The sequence below is a fragment of the Pleurodeles waltl genome, chromosome 2_1, assembly GCF_031143425.1.
Source record: "Pleurodeles waltl isolate 20211129_DDA chromosome 2_1, aPleWal1.hap1.20221129, whole genome shotgun sequence".
Classification (NCBI taxonomy): Eukaryota; Metazoa; Chordata; class Amphibia; order Caudata; family Salamandridae; genus Pleurodeles; species Pleurodeles waltl.
In genome coordinates, this window is record NC_090438.1 from 631,781,960 (window position 1) to 631,806,757 (window position 24,798).

At 41.3% G+C, this 24,798-nt stretch overlaps 1 protein-coding gene across 7 annotated transcripts in view; it reads right to left on the reverse strand.

Moving 5' to 3' along the window:
* Positions 1-24,798, reverse strand: part of GLI3 (GLI family zinc finger 3) — a 380,984-nt gene that overhangs the window by 79,609 nt on the left and 276,577 nt on the right. For all 7 annotated transcript variants that reach the window (XM_069215944.1, XM_069215967.1, XM_069215953.1 and 4 more), the window contains 5 exons: positions 21,475-21,609; positions 15,202-15,403; positions 3,639-3,855; positions 1,562-1,678; positions 482-622 (listed from right to left, as the gene is read on the reverse strand). In XM_069215944.1, coding sequence (XP_069072045.1) covers positions 482-622; positions 1,562-1,678; positions 3,639-3,855; positions 15,202-15,403; positions 21,475-21,609 — 812 coding nt within the window. The remainder of the gene's footprint in view (positions 1-481; positions 623-1,561; positions 1,679-3,638; positions 3,856-15,201; positions 15,404-21,474; positions 21,610-24,798) is intronic.

Consider the following 24,798-nt stretch of genomic DNA (forward strand, 5'->3'; position numbering starts at 1 on the left):
TGTCTCACACATAGGTAAATTTATCCAATAAATTAATTATAATTCTGTGGACAGGGTCAAATGTTTTAATTGATTGTGGTAAACCCTGCAGCCCCCACCCCTTGAACTAAAAGTGCCCTTGTGAGTTAAAACAATGTAGCATCAAAACGTTAATAATATGCTGTGTTTGGGTTGCTCTTGTTCAATAACTATCAAAGTCAACAACTGAAAATAACATTTGCTGGTTTACAGGATCACAGCCATTACACTTTCCGTTGAATAATGTATTGAATTTTACACTAAGCTTAGGCTGACTGAACAGGTCAACCACTGTGGTTCAGCATCTTTTCCGTTTTCTTAGACATTTATGAAGCTGGGGTAGATTTTAACGACACACTATCCACTATCTGGAGAAACTTGGCCTAGCATGGGATCATGTTAGTAACCCCGATGAGAATCTCACATAGTTTTAAAACACACTTCCCGCAGACCATTAACTTACGTGCACAAGCTGGTCCTGCGTGTCGAATTCACGTGAACAGCCTTCCCAGTGGCAGTTGGTTTCATAGATCATTTCAGGCTCTTGCTTGCTCTCATCTTTATCGCACTCCTCCTTTACTAAAGTCATCCCTTCCGTCTGTTCCTGCCAGAGAGAGGAGTGGAGCAGGGTGTGCATTACATGGGGAGAGGACAGGCAAGTTACTTCGACACTTGTGGCAGCAAAAAACTGTTTATTTAGACTGTGCTTCCCAGTCACCACATTCAATCGCCTTTATAACAAAATTTGGTCTAGGCTGACTCTTCATTAGGCATAGTTAAAGATGAACATATCTCAGCACATAAACGAAAGGGGAAATCGGCACATAAGAAACCCAGTACTAAAACTTAATATAACTGGGGTCACAAGAACGGGTTTAATTTAAGGAGGACCAGGAAGACAACAATAACCTTGAGGATGGATCAGCTTCCTCATTATCCATATTCTCCCAAGTTTCGGCCCAGCATAAATGGATATCACCTGTTAGCTCCTCACTTCCCTAGGCGGACAAGTGTGAACATTAAAGAAGTGGAAATTACAAATACTAACTTAATACCATTCCCATTGAGAATAAAGCACCCATGTGGGGCGAGCCTGATGTTTGGACAGACAGAAGGCCTCTACGCCAATGACTGCCCATAATAAGTTCCACAAGATAAGCCATACTCAGCCAGCAATAAAAACAGAAGGAAAAGGGTATACAATGCTTTGCTCCTACAATACATTTTGTTTCCAGTGTATCTTCAATGGATCTGTAAAAATCCAAAGGGATTAGTACACGTCTTTAGCACTATTCTATGGATTACCAATTTCAGCAGAAAATAGATTGATCAATAGAAAAAGTTAATCATTTGGTTAGGATCACACAATGTGCTTAAAATTAAATCTGGGAATACAGCTCCTACTTTCAATGCTAAAGTGTGAGTAAGAGAATGCCTCGGGACAGGGGTGGCAGCTTTAATTAACATAAACCTATGCAATGTTTGTTCTACTGCGCCCTTGCTGAGAGAAGCCTCTTTAGAGGAATATGAAAGTTTAAAATACCTGCATATGTCCTGCTCCTGGGCTGGGTAGTTCCTCATCAGGCTTTACCTTGGAACGCTTGTTGTGCATTGGGTCCCCTGTACTGCTCACTGCGGATTCACTTGTGGGCTTGCTTTGCTGTTAAATAGACATTTTTTTCAAAACGAAATTAGGATATGAAAAATGTACAGTTAGATGCCAAAAACATAGAACGGTTTGGAACATTCAAAGTACAACCGTTAATTATGTTGGACATGCAATTACATTTTAATTACAAAGCATTAACTTACAGAATGGCTGCATCACTAATGTTCATTAGAAAAAAAAGGTCTAAATACTCAGAAGTGATGTTACTTTGTGTAGCATAATTTGTCAAAAAGACTGCCTATGATGCTGTTGCCTGAATCACTATGAGTCAGAAAAGCTGAGGGTTCAAAGCACTAGGGGCCTCATTTTGAGTTTGGTGAATGGGTTATTCTGTCACAACCGTGCGAGACATTCCATCTGCCATATTACAAGTGCATTATATTCCAAGACACTTGTAATATGGCGCACAGGATATCCGTCATGTTTGTGACAGAGTAACCCAACCGCCAAACTGTAACTCACACCCTAAGTGCCCCACACAGTTTTTTTCAGGGGTCAAAACTAGCCTTTTCAATCCTCACACAATGTGTCTTTAATTATTTGTGAAGCTGAATATTTTCTAATTGCCTAGGTGTAAGTGCTACCCCATTTGAGGCCAAGGCACGTCATCTTAGCATGGCACTAACTGGGCTTCCTAGGAGAGTTACAGTGTTTCACTGGGTTCCTGAAGGTCGCTGCCTTTACTATACCACACTGTTTTTGAGATGCAGACACAGCTGCATGGAAGCAGAAACTGGCAATCTCTACATCGTAGGAAAGAGATATGCAGTAGTTAATGGTGTACCAAATCCTATTCATTGTAATATAAAAATTGACAAAATGGGGTCTGAAACAATGGTTGCAACTAGAATTTGAAGTACTGTTGGCTACTGTATATGGAATAAAGTATATTAAAAGGATATTGCACATCACTAAGGAGTACCATGAACATACAGAGGAATGAGGCCGAAGGTCAAGTTTCTTTTTAAGGTCATGCAACTCCGAAGTGACTTACAATATCTTTATAATCTATGGCAGTGAGTGGTTTATTCCTTAGAACACAGGGTCACGCCATAATGCTTCCCACAAACAGCATAGATGCCTTGTGTATTGCTCTCTCATATGAAAGGATTTTGCAGACATGGAGAGTTAAAGTAGAATTTGTAGTGCATACTTAAACACACCAAAAAGTAATACAAGTCAAAAAATTAAAAAACTGTAGCTCAGAATGTGTAGGAAGATGCAAAGATATTCTGTCTTTAATATATTTAGCTGAAGAGTGCAAAACATAACAGTGCTGCCAAAAATAGTTATTTTCTGCTGATCACTGTTCATTTCGAAAAAACAGAGAAGGAGGAATAGCCAGGTTTCCTTTTCATTGTGTAAACCGCAGCTGTTATTTTATACTCTGTCACCTGATTTTCACCTAGGCTGCTGGCTTTGGCAGAAGGCGTGATGACAAAAGAATGTGAACTATAACAGTTCAGCAGTCACGTCATACTAGAAACTTCACAAGTCACCTGTAATCAGGAGACTAGAAACTGACTTTTATTTAGTGATTGCAGGCTCCCATGTCTTATAAACATTCTTGCCACAAATCATAATGAAATAGGAACCCAGGAAGCCTTTAAACGTATTATGTGTAAGCCACATTCAGGTTAGATAGAGGGGTTAGTCATTTCATTTTCAATAATTCCAACATGTTACCCTGGGGCCCACTTTACCCAAACTTAGCTGCGTGATCTAGCAGAGGCAGTTTAGCTACCATGTGGCGAGTAATTTACGTCTCACAGAACGCTCCGCCAAACAGAAACTAAGGACGGACTCTTGCGATTTGCGAGAAAGGAGGATAAATGCTTCAGCTGTGCCAGGGCTGTACAGGATTCTTCAGTGATTGAGGTGATGAATCACCAACGTGACAATGTGCTTCTAAAATTAACAAGCTGCAAAGGTTTGGATCATTAGCTCTCACCTGCGTGGACTCGGAAGGACCGGAGCTGACCTGGACTGGGTTCAGGACACTTGAGAGACCGGGGATCGGTCTCTGGGTAGGAAACGTTGGCGCAGGATGGATGAGAGGCGGACTGTGTCCAAACGCTGAGCCGATGCTTTGCTGCCTGGACAAGAGATGTTGGTGCATTTGCTGGAGGGATACCGGTGTGTGAGGATAGGCGAAGCTCAGAGCAGGGCTGTTGTTTTGACAAAACACGAACCAAAATTAAAGGCAGTAAGGACGTTACTGACATTAATACTATCTGTGAGAATACTGTGAGAAACCACTCCTTAAAAGTAAATATGATACCAGGCAGCAATAATGATGCACTTAAAACTCTGCTCTCAAATACCATAAAAGCCATAACTAAGAATGCCACAACACAACCAATATCATCCTTCTGAAGAGAGTGAAAAACATTTCCGCTTTTATGTTATTTACTGGAATAACACGTTTGAGCTAAATATGAAGAACGTTCTCTTGTTTGATCTACGGTGTATATGGTTGGTCGCTGTAGTTTCTACAACATGTGTTATCCTGTGTCAACGACGAGTCCTTTAATCTAGACTCCAGCTAAGCCCCTCATATTTCTCTAGATCGTATTACAAGAGGAGAGAAAATCAATTGGCTAAATGTGTTTTGAACACCATGCTTGTCATATCACTCATTTGTTTGTAAGGACGGAAGGCTTGGCACATCCCGCTATGTCACTTAAAGAATTTCCATCAGTGCCGTTTGGTTACCGAGCCTGATGGATTAACCTCTCTCCTCTGAAATTGGTGATCAATGAGCGTCAACTGAGAAATATTCCAAAGGGAAAGCACTCCTCCCGCCCCCAGTTAGACGTCATTAAATGTCTATTAGAGCCCATTATGCATGCTAATACCTGTCATCACTTCATTACGCCGCCACTGTTCCCGGGCAACAGTGACTTCTGAGCAAATTGCATTACAGCCTAAAGACCTCTTTAGCAGTAGGCAGTGCCAAGCCCTTCTTTATGCCATACTTCAGAAATAAATTGTTCACAGAGAAATCCTGTCGTGAAAATTGTAAGATGTTCTCACAGCCTTTCCGACATTGTGCTTGAAAACAATAGTGTTCAATGACCGCCTCTTCTTTTGAAGTAATTTATCAGACAACGGTATCCACGTGCTATTTCTTAATTCTGCAAAAAAATTAAAATATTCGTGCAGAGACACATTCAAATTTCCAGGCATACATAACCTCTCATCTTAATTAGTACTGCCGCTAAGCACATTATGTGGAACAATTTATATTTCTGAGAACGAGGAGGATCCCAACTTTAGTGAATTTTGACCGATGAAGCAAGGATGCCGGTGGATTTTGCTTCCTGGGGTCAAAGATAAACCCAGGCAGCGAAGTGCCTGGTGTGATAACATGCTTTTATGGCTAACGAAAGCCTTGCATTGCAATAGGTGTGACATTCAGGGAAGAATTTCATTAGAAATACCCCAGAGAATACCCACTGCCGTTGGAGCTCTCTTCTCATTTCGCGTTGTATCTTCTCACTAAGGCAAAGTGGGTGCAACGATGGGGACAGTAATTGTTCTCCCGGAGAGTCAGGAATAATATTCAGTTATTGCAGCCCGATAGTCCCTGCCAGTGCTCCAGTAAGCAGCCATGAGTGATTACAGCGCAACTCACCTCAGGTAGCCGCAGAGGATGATTGATAGGGCATTAATCACAAGATGCATATCGGACTCAGAATTTGTTCACAAGCTTTCCTCTAATAGCTGATTTCATGTTCGCTGAGCTCCATAGCAGTTTGTTCAATTTATTCTTCAATGTACAAGCCATTTATCAAAGAACACAATGATGTAGTGCTTTTTTCTCTTCTGGCGAATACGTATGAAACTGTGACTAGGTGTTAAGTAAATTCAGAATGACAATTCTATTTTGATTATATAAAACAAAATAACGGTGCCATTCACCATTGATACTGTCTGTTTTATTTTGAATTAAAAACATATTTCTGAGCATAATAAGTTATATAGTCCTATTAATGCTTGAACAGAACCAAATGGAAGTCAATGAAGGGGTTGCACTCCACGAAACAGCTTTCCCTATGGTAACTCTGGTACTGCTCATGTGAACCCTGACTCAAAGCTCATAAAGGCAGTGGCAGCGTAGAAGAAAAGAAAGAAGGACTTTAAGTGTCCTGTTTATATTTTGTACTTTCTTCTCCTTTCCCTAACCCTATTTCCTTAGCAGGGAAGAAGAGGCTCGGGGGGGCCAAGGGTGGGACAAGTCATCAACCTTTAAAATCTTCAGCAATAGACAGAGAGCAAAATAATCTCCGCTAAAACTGGAATTTCAGTCATTCAACGTCTTGGGTAAAGAGACAATAAAACTGGTGTAAATTGTACTGGGGATACCACCTGATAAATCCATTGTTAAACAGGCTATCACAATTGCCCTCCAGTCTATCTGGTGACAAGCTCAGCGTTTCTGGTGGCTATAGTCCTGGATGCAATCAGATGAGACTGGAGATGAATAGTGAAAGAAAAAAGTAGGCAACATCTAGAATGACATTCCTGTATGCCTCTTGCATACAGGAATGTCATTCCAGATGTTGCCTACTTTTTTCTTTCACTATACGACTCTACCCTTCCTCAATTTACAAAAAAGCTGAAGATATATTCCTTCAAAGGACACCACACTGTGACACAATAAATAGTGCACCTCCCTTCTCAGAATCCAGTTACCCTGCAGAGATTTACTCACTGTTTGTATCTCTGCCATCAACTCTGTACAGAGATCTGCTGCCTTTTGGCTTGATTTGCAATATACAAATAACACATACATAAAATAAATTGTAATCAGTGTTTGACTGGGTTCTCTCAGGGATGCCATTTTGATGTAGCCATGACTAATAACTGCTACTACTATGCTGTTGTTTGGAATCAATACCAACTGATAGGAAAGCCTTGGTGTTTAACCAACATGACTACAGTTTTTTACATATAAATGTCCACCCTCACAGTCGGCCAGCACATTTAGAGATCACCACTGGCCCAGCAGTGATCTCTGGGCCTTCAGAGAAAACCATATCACCATGGTTCCTTTGGAGGTGCTTAAAATTTGTTGGAAAGCCATCGTCAGTTTTGATGGCTGCCCATCAAACTTTTTGTTTTTAAAGAATAAATCTAGATGTGAAAACTTGTTTTTAAACATCAAATGCATAATGATCCCCCAATCAAGGACTGTTTTTTTCCTGGGTGAGGAGGTCACTATTTTAATGTTCCTGTTCATCACTGCCTGGTTTTCTGTGATGGACAAAAAAAAACAGAGAATCATACTCACAGCCTTAAATAGGGTGGGTAGTGTAACGCCTTTTCTCTGACAGCCAGCACTCCATCAGTCCATCGGAGTAAGCTTTACTTTGACAGAGCCAACAGGGGCACGCTGACGAAAGCTGACAGTCCTCTTGACTTACAATAGAAAGTTTGCCAGACAGGGAACTCCGTCCATTTGTGATGGAGCACCTTGTATGCTAAACTCTAAATGATGTTCTTGGGTATTTTAAGTAGCTCTCTACTGGTCAACATGAGTCCCTGGTTATATATGAATGAAGTTACAGTGATATTACTGCATGAGAAGCTGCATAATATAATTTGCAGGCATTCGGGATTTAGGGAATTTAAAACAACTAGGCTCTTTCTGATGTACCATGAACAATTATATAATTTTAATAACAAATTTAGAAGCCATGAAACTATCTTTCAAGATGGTGCCATGTTCCAGCACAGTAATACATTTCTATTATCCCACGGAAATTGTTAAGGCTTTTTATATGTACCTCTCGTTTATGATAGTTTTCAAATCGCTGATGTCTTTTTTGATACTGGGAGTGGTATCGGAGAGCAGCCTCTGAGAAACAACAGGACACAGGGCATAACTATGTGGTTCTTTGCTCTCCCCAGTTTGGAAACAAGAACATTTTTCACATGCATAGAAGTATTAGACATATCCAAGTCAACTATCTTAATGTTATGCTAAAGGAGTTAATATCCTGAAACTCTCTCCCACCATCTCTACTGTTGAAGATTCATCCACACATTCCACTACTTGAGAAACAAAGGCCCATATGTAAAGGGAATTGGTGTAGGGCAGCACCACAAGTCATCTTGTTGCGCTACCCTACGCCAATGTGAAAGGAAAGCACCGTACTCATGAAACACAGTGTATTCCTGTCCTTCCTTTGCACTGGCGAACAATTGGCTGCCTAGCTCCAACACAGGCACCCTTGTACTGCGGTGCAAGGGTTCCTGCAATGAATGAAGGATCGTTTTTGTGCAGGAAGGGGCACTTTCCTGCACAAAAACAACCTAGAGAGGAGTTTTCCTCTTTCTGTGTGTGCTGCTGAATACAACACACGTGCAAAGAGGAAAAAACAAGGAGAAATGAAAATATGCTCTGGGGAGGAGTACGTTTTTGACGCTGACCCAAGGTTCCGTGACTGAGAAAATCTGGGGCAGCATCACAATCCATGGGTGTTGTGTGGGAAAACCCATCACAATGCCGATGGAACACTTCCCTGGAGCAGAACAAGGCAACACAGCTATTTGCGCTGCTTTGTCTTACTCCATATCTATGAGGCCGTGCAAAGTGACTTTGCGTGGCCACACAGATATATGGTTGAGAGGCTTGCGCCACCAAAGTGTTACCAAAAAGGGACGCTGCAGCAGCAAAAACCTCTCAGAAATATGTCCCTAAGTATGTAAAATGAAGAGGCAAAGAACCTGCTCACAAATTTGAGACACAAAACTGTGTGTACAGAAATGACATACTGCCACTACGAGAAATACAAGTAAGAACACGTCTGAACAGAGTTGAATAGCTGTTCCAAACACATAATATAAAATGAAAACCAAAGCTATTCAAAGAGATATCAGATGTCAATTCATTTTTAGCAGATATACTCGACTATTTATTGTGCACAATGTTTGTTCTAGCGAATCACAAAAAGCAGGGCATGGATCTGGGATCTTTTGAAGTCAAAATTATGTTAAGCCGATGTCCTCTAAACCACTATTTAATGGTATGGAAGGTGTTCCTCCACACACATCCTCGTAGGTAATTTACTTAGTATGTTGAAGCTTTACTATGAAACAATCTGATTCGGCAATGCTGGAGCTTAGCGTGGTCGCTCACTCGTGAGCTATTAGATACAATGCTCAGTGAACTGTGCAACTATGGGCTGGAACAGGATTACCAGGACTTTCCTCCTCTAAGTCTCAGTCTAAAGGCTGTTACTACTGTAAATCAAAAGTGACCACAAATTACTAGTGTCTCACAGGCATGTTTCACACTTTGGCGAATGCAATTGAAGACCTTAAAACATTCCATGTCATATTGGGGTATGGTATGACACAATTACACTTTTGCAGAGTCTCAATATGAATGAATCATTTAACATCAATAATACGCTCACATGTACGGGGATTATATAAGAGTATTTGAGTTTTGTTTGTTGCTGAAGGATTGATTAACATTGCTTTTTTCCATTAGAAAGTGTGACTTGCTCCCAGACATTCAGGATCAAGTCACACGTTAAGTTGGAAATACACTACAATTCAGATTATATCGAGATGAATTTTCTTCCACACAATTTGTGAATTAGGACCACAGTGATTTGCTTGGGGACACGGTGAAAATATGGGTTATGAACTGAATTCTTTCGTTTCAGTTGTCATGTAGGTATATCATCCACCACTGAACTTCATCCCAGGTGTGTGCGCTGAGCTGAGTGTGGGATAGGTTGATTATTATTGTTTGTGTTTGAGTCCACTTTTTTTCGCGGGTCCAGTTATATTTCTAAAGTCTATCGTGCCAGAATATCGGAGACGTATGTGCCTTTTCTCTAATGCACCAATGCAGCTATTTTGTTCGCAAGTTAGCCTGAAAACTATCCTACCTCCTCCCACTCAGTTTTCTGCAATGTGCTGAATCTGTTCAGTTACTCTTGCTACACATAAACTTTGCATTTTACGCAGACATCTCCTCTACCATACTGAATAATATCATTTTATCTATCCCTCTACAATCTGTCTAGCATAATGTGCATAGTTCTTGCACAACTTCATGTCATGGGCCAAGTCTTCCACTTTTTCAGGCAGACATTATGTGCAAAAAATAGAAATAGCCTATTCCTGCAGTTATCAAACACAAGGTACTGATGACTGGCTAACAGTGCTCAATTTAGAAAAGGCGACGGCAAAGAGAGGAGTCCAAGTCAAAATGGACGGCTGGCTGGCTTGATAGCAAAATTCCTAAACGTTTTTCGGTTCAAAACCAGCATCACTCATGACAGCTAAACACCTACACTTACACACAAACACACACCTATGTAGGTGTATGCACACACACAAATATACGAGATACATATTTCATGCCTACGCCTGGAGCTTATTTAAACCTCTCTGTCTTTGACATATATCTACTTCCGGTACATGCGCAAATCAAGCATGGTGTCATTTACGTGCAATATTAAAATACGTTTGTGCATTTCTGACTGTACCTGTGCGCAATGTAAAGGAAATGGTGGTTTACAACTAAAAAAAAAATTCTCTTTTTTTGTAATCCAGTTTGCTATAAAATGTACATTGCTCCCAATTCTACAGACAGCCTCCGAAAAAGCACTATTTGGGATAGTGCATTGCAATGTCTTTAAGAATAACAACGAAGATGAACTGTCTGGATGTTGTCTTCATTTCTATTGGATGTCCCTTCTGGCTCGTTCGACTTTCTCTGTGGCAATGTCCACTTATCTTATTTAAATTATTTTCTGTGTGTACTTAAGGATGCACATAAGTTGTGCAACCTACACATGTACAAACCAAGCATGCATTAGGCATGTTTCATAGCCTGTATGGTATACATAATATACACGTGCATACATTATGACTTATTCCAGTAATGTCCCACTTAAACATGGAAAAAGCATTGAGCATCAGCCTTAGCATGTTTCAAACGGTTTAAAATTTAGAAGCAAAAAGCTATCTCTACAGAACTCTACAGAAGGGAGCTGAGCTGGACTGCAACTGCATTGGCATATCAAGTTGTAACTGACTTTAAGAAAAACAGACATGGTAATCAAAGACAAACATTGTGGCTAGGCTGTTCAACAACCAAGCTGGCATTCAAAGTCAGGAAAATTGCTTCCAGTTTCTCTTACTTTCCTTTTATCCGATGAGCTATTAGTCAACGCTGCTTCTCTTTTTACATACAGTTCGTACAACCGACTAGCGTGAGATATACTTCGAAATGAAGAAAGCAGGGCTATACAAATATGGGGCAAGAGACTGGCATCTCCGCTAGGTCCATGGAGGGCTCTAAGGACAACTTGATCATACCTAGGCTGCATAGGGGCATAAGGTCGAATGCCTCACCCTGAATGTATAAAGGAAAAAATCTACCTAGCAGTAGTATGGGGGAAATCACCAACACGCAAAGAATTGGTAACATCTGTTGGTTGGGCTAACTGGAGGACCGTGTTTCTTGTAGCAGAACAGCATTGACTTTAAAAGCTGTGGTGCCACAGAATAAGCTGGTGTCGCAAATGGAGTCTAGAATGGAACAGGAGAAAGGCACACATGAATACCTGCTGCGTGGCAGGTTATGATACTCCTTCAGTCACTGAAGGACCTTAAGACTGATAATGTTAGACAGTTAAAAAGACACACGAAGCTTACACCAAGGATGTTTTTAAATACTGGCACTGGAGTGCACATCTGGGTGGTGACCAGCATCACTTATTGGTTTCTAAATTCAATTAAGATAAGTTTCACCTTGTAAAACATGTGTTAAAGAAACTAAGTAAATAGTATGTGTGTCTTGCCACAGCTGACGAGCAGTCCTCAATCTTGTCATCATTTTAAGCGAGTTGGCTTTAAATTAAAAGAAAAAAGAATAAAGAAGACACAATTCTGGACCCAAATACTAGATGGCTGACTAATACACAGCACAAGAATCCAGAAAAGATTCAAGCTCCAAAATTAAATATTCTAAAACCCCAAAACACGTTTAGTGTATGACATGATAAGGCACACTTAGCCAAGAGGCAACAGAAAGCGGTGCAGAGTCAAATAAAAAAAAAGTTAGAGGGATAGCTGGGTTTTCAAATATCTGCCAAGGATGGAAAGTGCCAGTTCATTTTCTGTATGCCTCAACTCTGGGTAAGAGGGGGATGGAGTCATGTGCTTACAGATAAGGAGGTAGGAACCAACTAAGTCCCTGTAAACTACAGATGAACCACATATATTGTATCCTACAAGGTTTGGATTACAGATCAGAAGCGGAAAATGTGTAAGGCATACACGAGGGTCAAACGCTTAGGTTGAACTAACACTTCCACAACTACCTTATGAAACAGAATGAACAATAAAATGAGACAGAGGTGTAGGATTAAATTACGTGTAGGAAGCAGGCATATTATCTCCGCTGAAATTTGTTATTTAGGAACATGGCTTAACATCTGAATATGACATAGCTGCAGAGCCCCTCAGAACATTTCTAGATTAAACATCTATCACTTTTCAATGTCTTTTGTCAGTCACGACTTCTATGCAGATTTATTACTAATGCTAGCAGGATTGCTTAGGACGTTTTGCCCAGCGATCGTGATCTTATCTTCCCCACAATGTAGGAACCTCTCCATTCCTTAAGAGTTTCTCGCTGAATTTTTCATCAACAAAATCTCTAACATCATTGACGATTTCTATAATCCTCCCACTCGTTTTCCCTTTCCTGACCTGCACTCTGTGTTCTTCCCTCAGTCGTCACTTGCCCATACTCCTGTGATTCCTTCCATCCCTACCTCTGTCCCTCTTACTCATCCCTTAACCCATTCCTTCCCTCACTCATCTCTCCGAGTACTCTCTATTCTGCACTAATGCCCCAGCTACTCTGTTGACCTTTGTCAGGCCTAGACTCCCACTAAATCCTTGCCACCCCATCATCAGCAACATGACCAATACTATTCTTCCTTTGCTCATGCAAACTTTGTAATGCCTCTATGCTCACTACTGCCTTTCCCTCTAATTGGATGTCATCTCTCATTGTCTACCTTCTAAAAAATCCACTGTGGATCCTTCTTGTCTTTATTAAATATCATGAAAATGTGCCTATTTTGTGCCTTACCAAACTCTTGAAAAATACCTCAATGGACTTCCCTACTCACCCCTGGAAGCTCACTCTCTCTTGGGTACTTCTCAATCTGGTTTTTATCAACTCCACAAAATGGAAACTGCTCTTCTTAAAGCTGTTGGTAAACTCTGCATGGTCTAAAATCAGGACAGAAATGCAGCCCTGATTCTACTTTCCTTATCATCTGCCTATGAAATTGTGTCCCATCCTCTAGTGATTCCTTGTCTCCAACAGATTCCTGGTCTGCTTTGGCCTGGTTTAACCGACCACTCACAAGCTGTTCTCCTCCTCCCTTTTTGTTCCAAATTCAAACCTCTTTCCCGTGGTGTCCTCCAAAGCTCCGCTTAAGCCACACTTTTTAAATATTTATGTCATCCCTTTGGCCCAAATGAATACATCTCATGGCCTCCAGCTCACATCCTTTGCTGCTGATACTCTTATTCTTCTTAGGCTAGCCAGCAACTCAAATATCACTAGTGACAGTTTCAAACAATGTCTCTCAGGTGTGACCACTGGGCTCAAAATGAATTCAGAGAAAACTGAACACTTACTTGTTGGAGGTACTCCTACCATTTTGTCCTCATTAATAAGGCTCTTACCATCTCCTTCTTCCACTGTCTGCAAGCTCGTGTTTCTCTTTGACTCACATTGCTCATTCTGTGACTATATTGCTAAAACCTCTGCCCCCTTCGTTTGCTATGTTAAGCTTTTCTGGGAAATCCTTCCCCTTCTTGGCATCAATTTGAAGAAAGCAATCATCCACCCTTTCATTTCCTTGACTTTCTCAGTCATCCTGCATATATAACAGATGACAATGAGCACTGATGTGAGAAACCCAGGAATTCTTTGATTGACATGAGGTACAAACCTTATTTTGGTGAGAGCCCAAGGACAGAAGTACATCCTTACTTTGGTACAAACAAGTGAAAAGGATAGGTGTGACTTGCCTCTAAATAAATATGTAAACCAGAGTCTACTGTGGCTTTGTGCTTCAACAGTACATACCATCATGCACTATATGACCACTCTCCTCTTATTATATTATTATACAAAAGTTAATTTGTGATTTTTTTTTTTACTAAGAACAACCCAACTTTTTTTTTTACAACGAGAACCATGTCCATGCCACTTTTTCATTGCCTTTAAGGTAAAGCAGTTTCAATGCAAAATTATAAAGAGCTAAATGCTTCACTTTTCATGTATTTGTTTATCCTGGTGCTATCAAAGCCTTGTCAGCAGAAAAGTTGAAGTATATTGCAAGAACAGAGTAGTGGCCGAATTGATATACTGATGATGAGAGGAGAGACTGCATTAATAACCAATGTGTTGTGGCCGGTACCCATTAAAGAGATTGAAGAAACATTTGCCACACTTTATTAGCTTCATATTGTTTTTTTTACACACTGTTCATTACTCTCCATATTTCTATGCACATCTGCACCCAGAAGATATCAGACGAAGCAGGATGAGCCAGTTTGAAAGAGTGGTGAGAGGCCTTCTGGTAAATTAATAAAATGCCATCCACGGCACAAGAACGAAAGTAGAAGTCACAACAGACTTGAGAGTCCTTATAACACGTGAAATGGACTGTGGTATGTTTAGTGCTTGCACCAAAACTGGCACCCAAGCACCATGTAAAACTTGTGACAGATGCCTGCTGGCACTTTACTGTTCTGCTAATGTTGAAAGGATTTTAAAACATAGACCATATGAAGGTTCTGCAGGGACTTCAATCAATTATTTGGAGTGATAATCAAAAAAAACTTGGAATAGGTGCAGGCTAACAATGTAATGGGCAATATACATTTTAGTATACATTGACAAAACTTAAATCGTTATTTTCAGGCAGGTAATTATTATCTTAAGCCAATTTATCACCTTAAATAGAAGTATAGTTCTAAAAATACAATACACCGACCCTGAAACCTAAAAAAAAGTTTAATTGTTTTTCTTTTTTTGTTTAAAAAAATGATCATATGTTTCACAGGCAAATCTCAAAATTGGGATTTTTCAGCTGAACTGCATTACAAAGGAGTGTCTGGTTGAAGGGGAAAATGTGATAAAATGCAAAGTTCCAACACAAATGAGGGCGAGATAGTCCACTACTAACACCTCAATTAATCAAAAACCAAAAGGAAGCACAAGGAATGGAGTAGGACAGAAGAAATATTGATGGAGGTCACTTTAAAAAATATCTGAAAAATTATTTTGCAAATTGTAAAAATTATTTTTTATCAATGTGTGTTTTTGATCGAGAACAACTTGCAACCATCTGAAGCACTTGCCAAGTAATCATCTGCCGAAAGGTTCTGTTTTCCGCATAAGGAACTGTAACAATGTTTTTAAAATAGTTGCAAATGATTCAAGCGCCCACCTGATCGCACTTGCAGATAAGTGACCGTAAGAGCCACTGGCTGAGGAGCTGCTGCGTGAGGAATTGAGAAGAGTGACCAAGGAGTTGGGAGATGTCCGAATCATCGTCTGGAGGTCGAAACTGTGATCAGAGAGAGGCGATATGGAGAGGGTCCGCTTTCGACTTGGCCTTGCTGACAACCGAGGGCTAGGGAACCTGGAGCCTGTCAAGCAAGAAGAACATGGTCATAGGTCGGCCACAAGAAGAACCAAATTATTTCTCAACAATGACGGACTGCGACGAACCTGTAACTGCCTCCGATACAGGCCTTCACTCCCCACCTGTGATGAACTGACTACAATTGAAGAAAATTAGGAAGAAAAATGTGTCTTCCAGCCGCTTACCTCAGGGGAGCTCTGTTTATTAATGTGCACGAGAAATGATAAATTGCTAAACAAAAGGAAAAGACTTCTGTGTATTACCCCACTCATTTCAGGTGATTTATGAATCTGACGGCTGCTTAGGCATTCACATCATTAATTCACTACAGGCAAAGAAGGAGCGGTTCAAGCTTCAGCTACCAACAAATTCAAGCCCTCACTGCCAAATGCGCACAGCCGAAAATAAACTTTTCAAATAGCAAGTTAGGATGGACATCTTGGCCCTGTTGCTTTTATCACCTCGCTAGTTAAACCGTGAAACACGGATGAATTCAGAACAAACACCAACACAGGTCCACACCAACCGCGCAGATCTGAATGTTGATACTCACACTTTGCCTACAGGCTTTCATTTTCTTGAAAATCACGAGCTTCATGGTTGACTCTACATTAAGACTGTGATTGTTAGTAAAAGTATATTCGAATTTTGGTATCTTGGGGGTGCCACTGTAGATAATGTAATAATAGAGAACGCACCATAGCTGGTAAGCATCTTCTGCGCTAAAATGTTATTGTTTGTCCTTTATATTTTTTCTGTCTAATTTAGAAAATTCTACTCTCAGCAGAAGGAATGTTCTAACATCACAATCACTCACCTGCGACTCTGGCCTATAACTTGATGAGGATGTGTAATGACTGATATAGGCCTCAGCAGCGGTCTACGATAGTATATGAAACATATGAAAAAAATCAGTATCCCGAATTAAATAGTTTCTATTGGCCAGTTATGATTAAGTATGAAAACATAACTCTCATGCCCTATTCGTGATGTCACATGGCATCATTATTGACATTACAAATGACATCACTTGGACATGCCCAGAAGTTTATGCATGGGGTCCTGTCACACCACTGCCCCATTCTCTTTTCTTTTTCATTTTGTTTTCTAATCTTCAGATACAAAGTGCAGGCCACATATGCCTTTAATATATTTGTGTGGCCTGGCAATTCTAGTTAGTTTAACTTAGAGCTAACTCCTGCATATGGAGACCCTGTAAGTAAAATCTGGCATTAATTGCCTTCAAGGAAATTTTGCATAATTTCTTATGGGTGTGGCTGTCTGCTGTATTAGATGGAGTGCTATGCGTCCTGTTACCTACTATATTGTAATACGTCACTTATTCAATACTTCTCGAGTTGTTTTCATGTTTCATTTCTTTGGTTCGCCCTATTTGCATCTGGTCCAGAAGCTTCACACCTTATCAGTGGCTTGGAGTGCTGCCAGGTACTTAACACATTTTGTGTACAATCCTTCTTGAGACAGCTTCCATTCATGTTGTGCTCCAAAAACAATACACAGAGAGGGACGGATTCACAAATATTTTGGTATGAGCTGGTGTGACTTACCCTTCTAGTACTCCCTGGCTTATTCCTAAATTCCAGAAGTAAGCCTGGAGTTTTGTTGGCTTACTCCTAGAATTCAGGAGCAAGAAAAGAGTACAATATGACAAAGTCACAGCAACATCTTTGGGAATCATGCCTACATTGTTTAGCATTGGGTGGTGTTTTGAAGACGCAGTTATGTTTGCACATTGGTACATCTTTTACAGTTCCTGTTGAGGGTTTATTCACTAGCTGCAAGGATATTGATTTCTTCATGCTCTTTGTTCCATTAACTTCATTCTTTCCTTCACATGGATTCGTCAAACAGGTATTTTTCCAACCTCTCTTGCTTGATAGGGCTTTCTAAATCCAAAACTACAATATGATGGCCATGTCCAATTCAAGCATACTCTAAAGCAAGTCACAAACCTAATCTGGTCGATTTTATGAGTCTAAACAAACTTGCATTGATAGAGTGCAATTTGGACATGTGCAAATCCACATATAAACATTGCTTGTGAAACTATCTTTTAGATCCACCTAAAATAACTCAGCTTAAATATGCCATCATATAGCACTTTCCATTGCGCTTGCAAGGTCTAAAGCTTTGAGGATGGTTGAGTTTCTACTTCTTTTGATATGCACGGTTGTTACAGGGTTATTTAAGAAAGTTTTATATTTTCTCACTGAAAATCACTTGCTAGCATTTCTTTCTTTTAACTCCACACGGAAACTCTGTCACCTACACCCAACATCTACTATTGACCAGTAAGTCTCTCTGACCTCAAAGTAATGTTCATATTTCATAATTTGGGATCACGTTCTTGTTAAATTTTCCACCTCAGCTTTACAGCTGTGAGTAAAAAAGAGAGATAAGCTGTGTTCCTTACTTTTTTGCTAAATCACTCTCTGAAAATAGACAATTTCTTATCCCAAAAAATTGTGTGCACTGTCAGAAGCCATAATTTTCTAATGTGAACTAGTATTAAAAGGATTACAGTAGCACTCCTGTTTGATTAGAGTGACATCAATCCCAAAGCACGTCGCTAAAACATTACTTTTGCACAAAGGCATCACTAGTGAATGTGAACTAGTGAACTAAGGAATAAGCCTTTATTTCTTTTCTTCACTGACGGAGAACTATTAACTCCTGAAGACTTCGTGGTAGATTATCTGCAATTAGGATTTGTGTTCCTCAGTTCAGCCCTGATGTAAAATAAAATTCCCGCTATAATTAGTTTTTTTCTGCAACATCTTCATTGGCAGATTCATTTGAGAAGTCTGAGAACTCGTAGACTATGGGTGTTAGGTACCCTCTCACTCCTTGGTGGCTCTCGATATTTGTAGGCCCAAGTCGTGCTATGGTAGCATTATGAAGACTGTGCATCTGTTACATGTGCCGTACCTTGCAAGTTCCATAGCACATGCCTACTCACCTACAAACCTTTTGCATGTATACACATAAAAATTGCTGCCTCTTAACGTAAATGTTCTGATTTAGCATCTCATTTAAATATCCACACAAAAAACACTAAAATGTTCACTTCTTAACCTCATGATGAAAAAAAAATAGATTTTAGCTGAGTCCTCTCCAACGATCCACAAATGTAGAAAAGAATATATTAGCTTCTGGTGGAGTAACATGGTGCAGTATGCTTTATTTCATGCTTTTCTGTAACAATACAAAGTTTAAAGAATTCGTCAAAGCATCTGAATTCATCAACACCTAGAAATAAGCACTAGAGACACTCTGCACTGATTGCAGCACTTGACGGTTACATGCAGACGTATGCATTCTTATTGCTACAAAAGAGGGGCAGGCCTTCATTCTATCCGCCGCTAATTGTTTTGTTTCTGTGTTCTAAAATTATGACAAAGAAGAAAAGGTTTTATTTTCACAATGATGAATGATGGGACATTCACATTTCCACTTAATGACAATTAATTTACGGAGAACCCAGGCAAGTTAAAATACTTTTAATTAGTTTTTACAAAGGAAAAGGGTAACTTCATACTCGATTTAGATAAAAGCAGCGATTGTCTGACTAAACACATCCTCATCAAACGAGGAAGGTGAGGCTGAGTGACCTTCCCCCCATTCGCTCTGTGTTTAATTCACTATTTACTGCTTAAAATAACTCATTTGCATAAAAGCGCTGCACAGTTTCCTATCTCAGATGGGGAAAAGAGATAATTGAAAAGTTGCTGTGATGATGAATTTCAATTGTATTCGCCCCTATTAAAAACTCAACGACTCAATAAGATGGAGCGTGTTTACCTTGCGTCGAGGGAATGTTTAAGGGGCAGTCAGAATCTGGAATGAATTAATGGCTGGTGCTCTTCTGCCTTAGCAGCTATCTTGACGATTCCATGAAAATTGCTACACATGCTGTTTGAGAATAGACTGATCATTTTCTCGAGACCGACCCTGGCTTTTAGGAGCAACAACACTCGCCCACGCCCCATCTGTTAACGGTGATGACAGTGCAAAGGAAAGTGGAAGAGAGGCAGGGTTGGCATAGGTCTTGGATTTCTTGTCTGACTCTTTTTATTAGTTTAGTCGAGCTCATTATCAATAAACTATGCTAGCTTTCCTGTTGAACTTCCTTGTGGATGACCCTACTTAGCAGTTTTGCTCTGTTTTATAAGACAGATGCTAAAAGTAAGGGCCTGGAAGCTGCCTCTGCCCTAATAACTGGATGTCAGCTCTCTTGCCTGAGTTTCTAGGAAAGACTAATGCTGTATGATGTGCATTCCACCTCTGCAGTTCTAAAAGAATTTGCTAGCAATAGCCTTCAGACACTATTTTTGAGACAAAGGTGTCATTGAGCGCTCCAATACGCATATTTGACAATATGATCAGGAATTGCTGCTGCTGGCAAGAATATACTGAGCTAAGCTTGTTATATCACACATTATCAGGGTGCCTCAAAGGCAAAAAGTTATAAAAAATAAAGAAGAAGAAAAGAGAACTAAGAACAGTATTATGGACCCACCCACTAAATGGTGGAGTAATGCACAGCATCGGAATCCAGAAGAGATTCACGCTGCAAAATTAAAACTTTAAATTCAGAGATACTGCAGCCTCTCTGCTTATCCCAAAGACTGTAGGCCCCTGTGCTGAATTTGTAAAAGAATGAGTGCGCATACCCAAGCCTCTGCCCACAAGCCCATGGCCGACACTACTAAATGTCGGCATGCCAAATACAAAGGCTGCATAGCCTTAGATCCACCTCACGCCTCTTTTATACTGCCAGACACCCCTGCCCCTTTAACTCACCTTTGCACATTCCTGTTTTTTTTTTCCTTAGTGGCAGTTTTTCCATCTTTGTCTTCCTACTTCTTCACCCTTCGTGTTTTTCCCACTCTCACACTCTCTGTAAATGTCTGATGAGGGAAAATGAGTGGTGGTTCCCAAAAATAAGTGCCAGTAGGCCTGCCTGGCAAGCATCATCTCAAATTAAGCACTGGGAGGCCCTTCTGTACCACTTCCATACTCAGCAAAAGTACTAGTATTATAGCAGCGATATCCTGGATACTCTCTAGGGTGATTAGCAGCGCTTAACAAATCCTGTCTGATCTGATCCGACTAGGCTATAACAGTATGACATCATGAACTGGCTCTAAAGGGTTCATTGAAACCTAAAATTAAACAGTACTTTCAATTACAAGCATTAATTATTAGGGAATTTATTTAAAAACTGGAAGCTGGTGTAAGTCTTTCTTCAATGTCTTGCGTTGGTCCTTTTTTTATTAAAGGCCCAGTAGCCTAAACGTACTTTATGATGGCTAGCAGGAGAACAGTTTTACTTATCAGGATCATGTTTATTTTCCCCGGTGAAAAGGGTGTAGCTACAACTCTTAACAAGCATTTGCAATGCAACGGGTCTCGCGTTTGCTCATGTTAGAGCTGATCGCGTTGTAAACTCCTAACCCGACTTTTCATCTATCGGCAAAAGTGCTTTTATGTACGTAACCCGAAAAAGTGAAATTAACTGTGTAAAGCGCTCAACTTCTGCCAAGCGACAGAAAACAGCGAGCCTCGCATGTTTTCTGTACTTGGTCGCTGCGCTCGAGGAGGGCTAACCACCGGAAAAGGCATGACGTGTGCATGCCTTCCACTAATGAAAGCAAGCAGATTTTACTATTCAAGCCCACGAACCAATGAAACACACTGACGTGACGTCGACAGGGCTCCAAGCCCTTTTCTAATAACTAAAGCGTCTCGCTGCGATACGCATGCGCGAGCGCATGCAACGCAGGCTCGACCCTAAAAAAAGCTGCCACACTGAAGAAAGGTCATCCCGCCGTAGGTTTCAGTTCCATTGAGCCCTCGGCGAAAGAGAGCAACAGACACTGCAATTCCAGGAGGACAGAAGAGTGGCGAGCAGACAACATGGCAGGCTGCCTCTTTCTGACTTAAAGATTCCTTTACTCGTTTGGTATTTTAAGAACAAATTTGGAATTTAAAAGGACTAGAAGTTAAGAGTAACAAAGTTACGCTACAGCAGAATAAAACAATTTCACTTACTTTCCATAGCATGAAGATATTCCATATGAAGGGCGCTTGCTCCTGCTGTAGCTGCTGAAGGGAACATGTCAGCATAAGGACTGCGCAGAGTCATTGGGTGGTAATACTCAGCTGGATTAACGCCAGCATGTGGAACTAGAAAAAAAACATCAAAAGCACTGTTACCAGCGTGAGCTGTACAAAGAAAAATGTCGAACCAGAACAGTCCCCGACCATGGTTACTTCAAAGGTGGAGTTCTACCAAAGAAATGCCGCTGAAATACAGTTGGTAGATCAAGTAAGACAAATATTTACATATATCGTAATTTATTTCAAGAATTCGCCCCCATTGTTTGAATACAGTACACATACCCATGTTAAATTTGTACAAACTCTTTCACTTTGGCTCCCTAAAACTCGTCAGCCTCCCTTCTGCCTCCCTAGGACGTAAGAGAATACCAAGTTTTCAGGGCTGCTTTGCTTTATTTCTAGGAAGAAACGGCATAAGTATATGTTCGAAAACAAACTAAATAATATGAAAAAGTGCCTCCAGATATTTTTAAACAAAGTTTGAGGATAAAAAACGGTTGCTTCTCATATAAATAACGGAATAACGGTGGAAGTGAATGGTATATAAGTGCTTAATGTATTGATCGGAGCAGAAAGGACTGTTTGCCTTCCGAGGTAAAATGCTCAATCTTGTTCTTGGAAAGCTCATAGCAAAGCAATCAAAGTAGCCGCTGGATGATGGGCAAACCAAGTATTTCTAATCTTTAATCTTTTTTCAGAAAGACTACAGATTACCCTTCCTTCGGAAGTAAACTGATGCTGCCAGAGTCCTCATGTGTTCCTACTTTTAGCTACTCATTACAAGTGATTGATAAGGGACCAGGAAAGACTGTAGGTTTAGAAAGAAGTTTGGTGCAAACAGTCTTTTCCAGCAATTTCAGAGAATTTGACCCAGTATCGTGATGCAATAAAATAATCAGACACATGTATGTCCTAGCACTATGTGAACGTCGAGAAAACAATACAACAAAAACTATTGGCAAAACCAATAAGTCTCGCTTATACAAGAGCTAATGGCTTTGGCAAAGTGTTTTGTTTGGCCATGTTGTACATCAGTGTGACTGCTGTTCAGCATCACTAAACGTTAGTGGCGTGGTGTGTCATAAAGTGGAATGGGGGAGTAGAGCATTGTAGGGAGGAGTGGGAGTGGAGTGTCACAAAGTTGGGTAGAGGAGAGATGAGTTCAATGGCTCAGTGGCACAGAATGTCGTGGCGTGGGGGGGAATAGGTTGGAGTGAATTCAGGTAGTGGGGTGAACTGGATTGGAGTGGGGTGGATTGAACGGCGTTGGGTGGATTGGAGTGGGGTGGACTGAATTGAGGTGAGGTGGATTGAAGTCGGGTGATTAGACTGGATTGGACTGAAGTGATAGGGCTAGGGTGGGGTGGATTGGATTGGGGTGAAGTTATTGGTTAGAGGTGGTGTGAATTGGAGTGGAGTGGATTAGACTGGACTGGAGTGGGGAAGATTGAGTGGACTGGAGTGGGGTAGATTGGATTAGAGTGGGGTTGATTGGACTGGAGTGGACTGTGGGGTTGACTGGACTGGAGTTGAGGGGATGGATTGCAGTGAGCTGGGGTAGACTGAATTGGGTAGAGTGAGGTGGACTGGACTAGAGTGGAATGGGGTGGACTGAAGTGAAGTAGGTTAGATGGGAGTTGGGTTGACTGGACTGAATAGGGGTGGGGTAAATTGGAGACGGTGGATTGGAGTGGGGTGGATTGGACTGGAGTGGGGTGGGATGGATTGGATTGTAATGGGGTGGGTTGGACTGGGGTGGAATGAGGTGAATTGGAAGGGAGTGGAGTGGATTGGACTGGAGTGGAGTCGAATTTAGTGGGTTGGAATGGAGTAGGTGGATTGGATTGAGTTAGGAGGGCTGGACTGGGGTGGGTTGGATTGGGGTGGATTGGATTGGGGTGGATTGGATTGAGGTGGAGTGGATTGGATTGGGGTTGGGTCAAAGTGGCTTGGGGTGTGGTAAGGTGGATTGGAGTGAGGTGGAATGCAATGAGGTGGGTTGAATTGGATTGGAGTGGGGTGACTGGAATGGGTAGGACAGGAATGCAGTGAGGTGGACTGGATTGAGTGGTGTTGATTGGATTCGGGTGGGGTCAATTGGGGTGGGGTGAACCGCACTAGAGTGGGATGGTTTGGATTTAAGTGGGGTTTACTGGACTGAAGCGGGATACATTAAATTGGATTGAGATGGGTTAAGGTGGTATTGCATGAATTGGACTGGAGTGGGGTGAATCAAGATGCACTGGGTTGGACTGGCGTGGATTAAGGTGGATTGTATTGGAGTGGGATGGACTGTGGTAAATTGGGTGGATTGGAGAAGGCTGGGTTGGAGTGGTGTGGGTTGGACTGGAACGGGCTCAATTGGAATGGGGTGGATTAAGGTGAACTGGGTTGGACTGGTGTGGATTAAGGTGGAATGGATTAGACTGGGATGGACTGCAGTAAAGTGGGTGGATTGGGGTGGGTTGGATTGGACTGGAACTGGCTGGATTGGAGTAGGGTGGGCTGGATTGGAATGTGGTTTGGAGTGGGATGGGCTGGAGTGGGGTGGGTTGGACTGGAATACAGTAGGTTGGACTGTTGTAGGGTGGGTTGGACTGGAGTGGGTTGGCTTGTGATAAAATCGTGTGGGGTAGATTGGACTGGGTTGGAGTGGGGTACATTGGATTGGTCTGGATTGGTGTGGTGGGTTTGAGTGGAGTGAACTGAGATGGTGTGAGGTGAACTGGGATGGAGTGGGGTGAATTGGATTGGGGTGAGGTGGACTGGATTGGAGCGGGCAGTCTGGAGTGTGGTGGACTGGAATAGGGTAGATTGCTTTGAAATGGAGCGGGGTGAATTGGAGTGGAACTGAATGTTTTCGATTGGAGTGGGACAGACAGTTTGGTTTGGAGTGGGGCAGATTGTTTTGGTTTGCAATGGGTGGATTGGAGTGGAGTAGAATGTTTTGGATTAGAGTGGGGCAGATTGTTTTGTATTGGAGGCTCTCAGATTGTTTTGGATTGGAGTGGGACAGACTGTTTTGTATTGACTGGGGAAGATTGTTTTGGACAGGAATGTGGCAGACTGGAGTGAGGTAGATTGTTTTGTATTGGGGAGGGGCAGGTTGGAGGGGCAGATTGTTTTGGATTGTAGTAGGGCATATTTTTTGGAATGTAATGGGACCGACAGGAGTGGGGCTTTTATCTTTGGATTGGAGGGGGTCAGATGATTTTGGACTGAAGTGGGGCACAATGTTTTGGAGTGGAGTGGGGT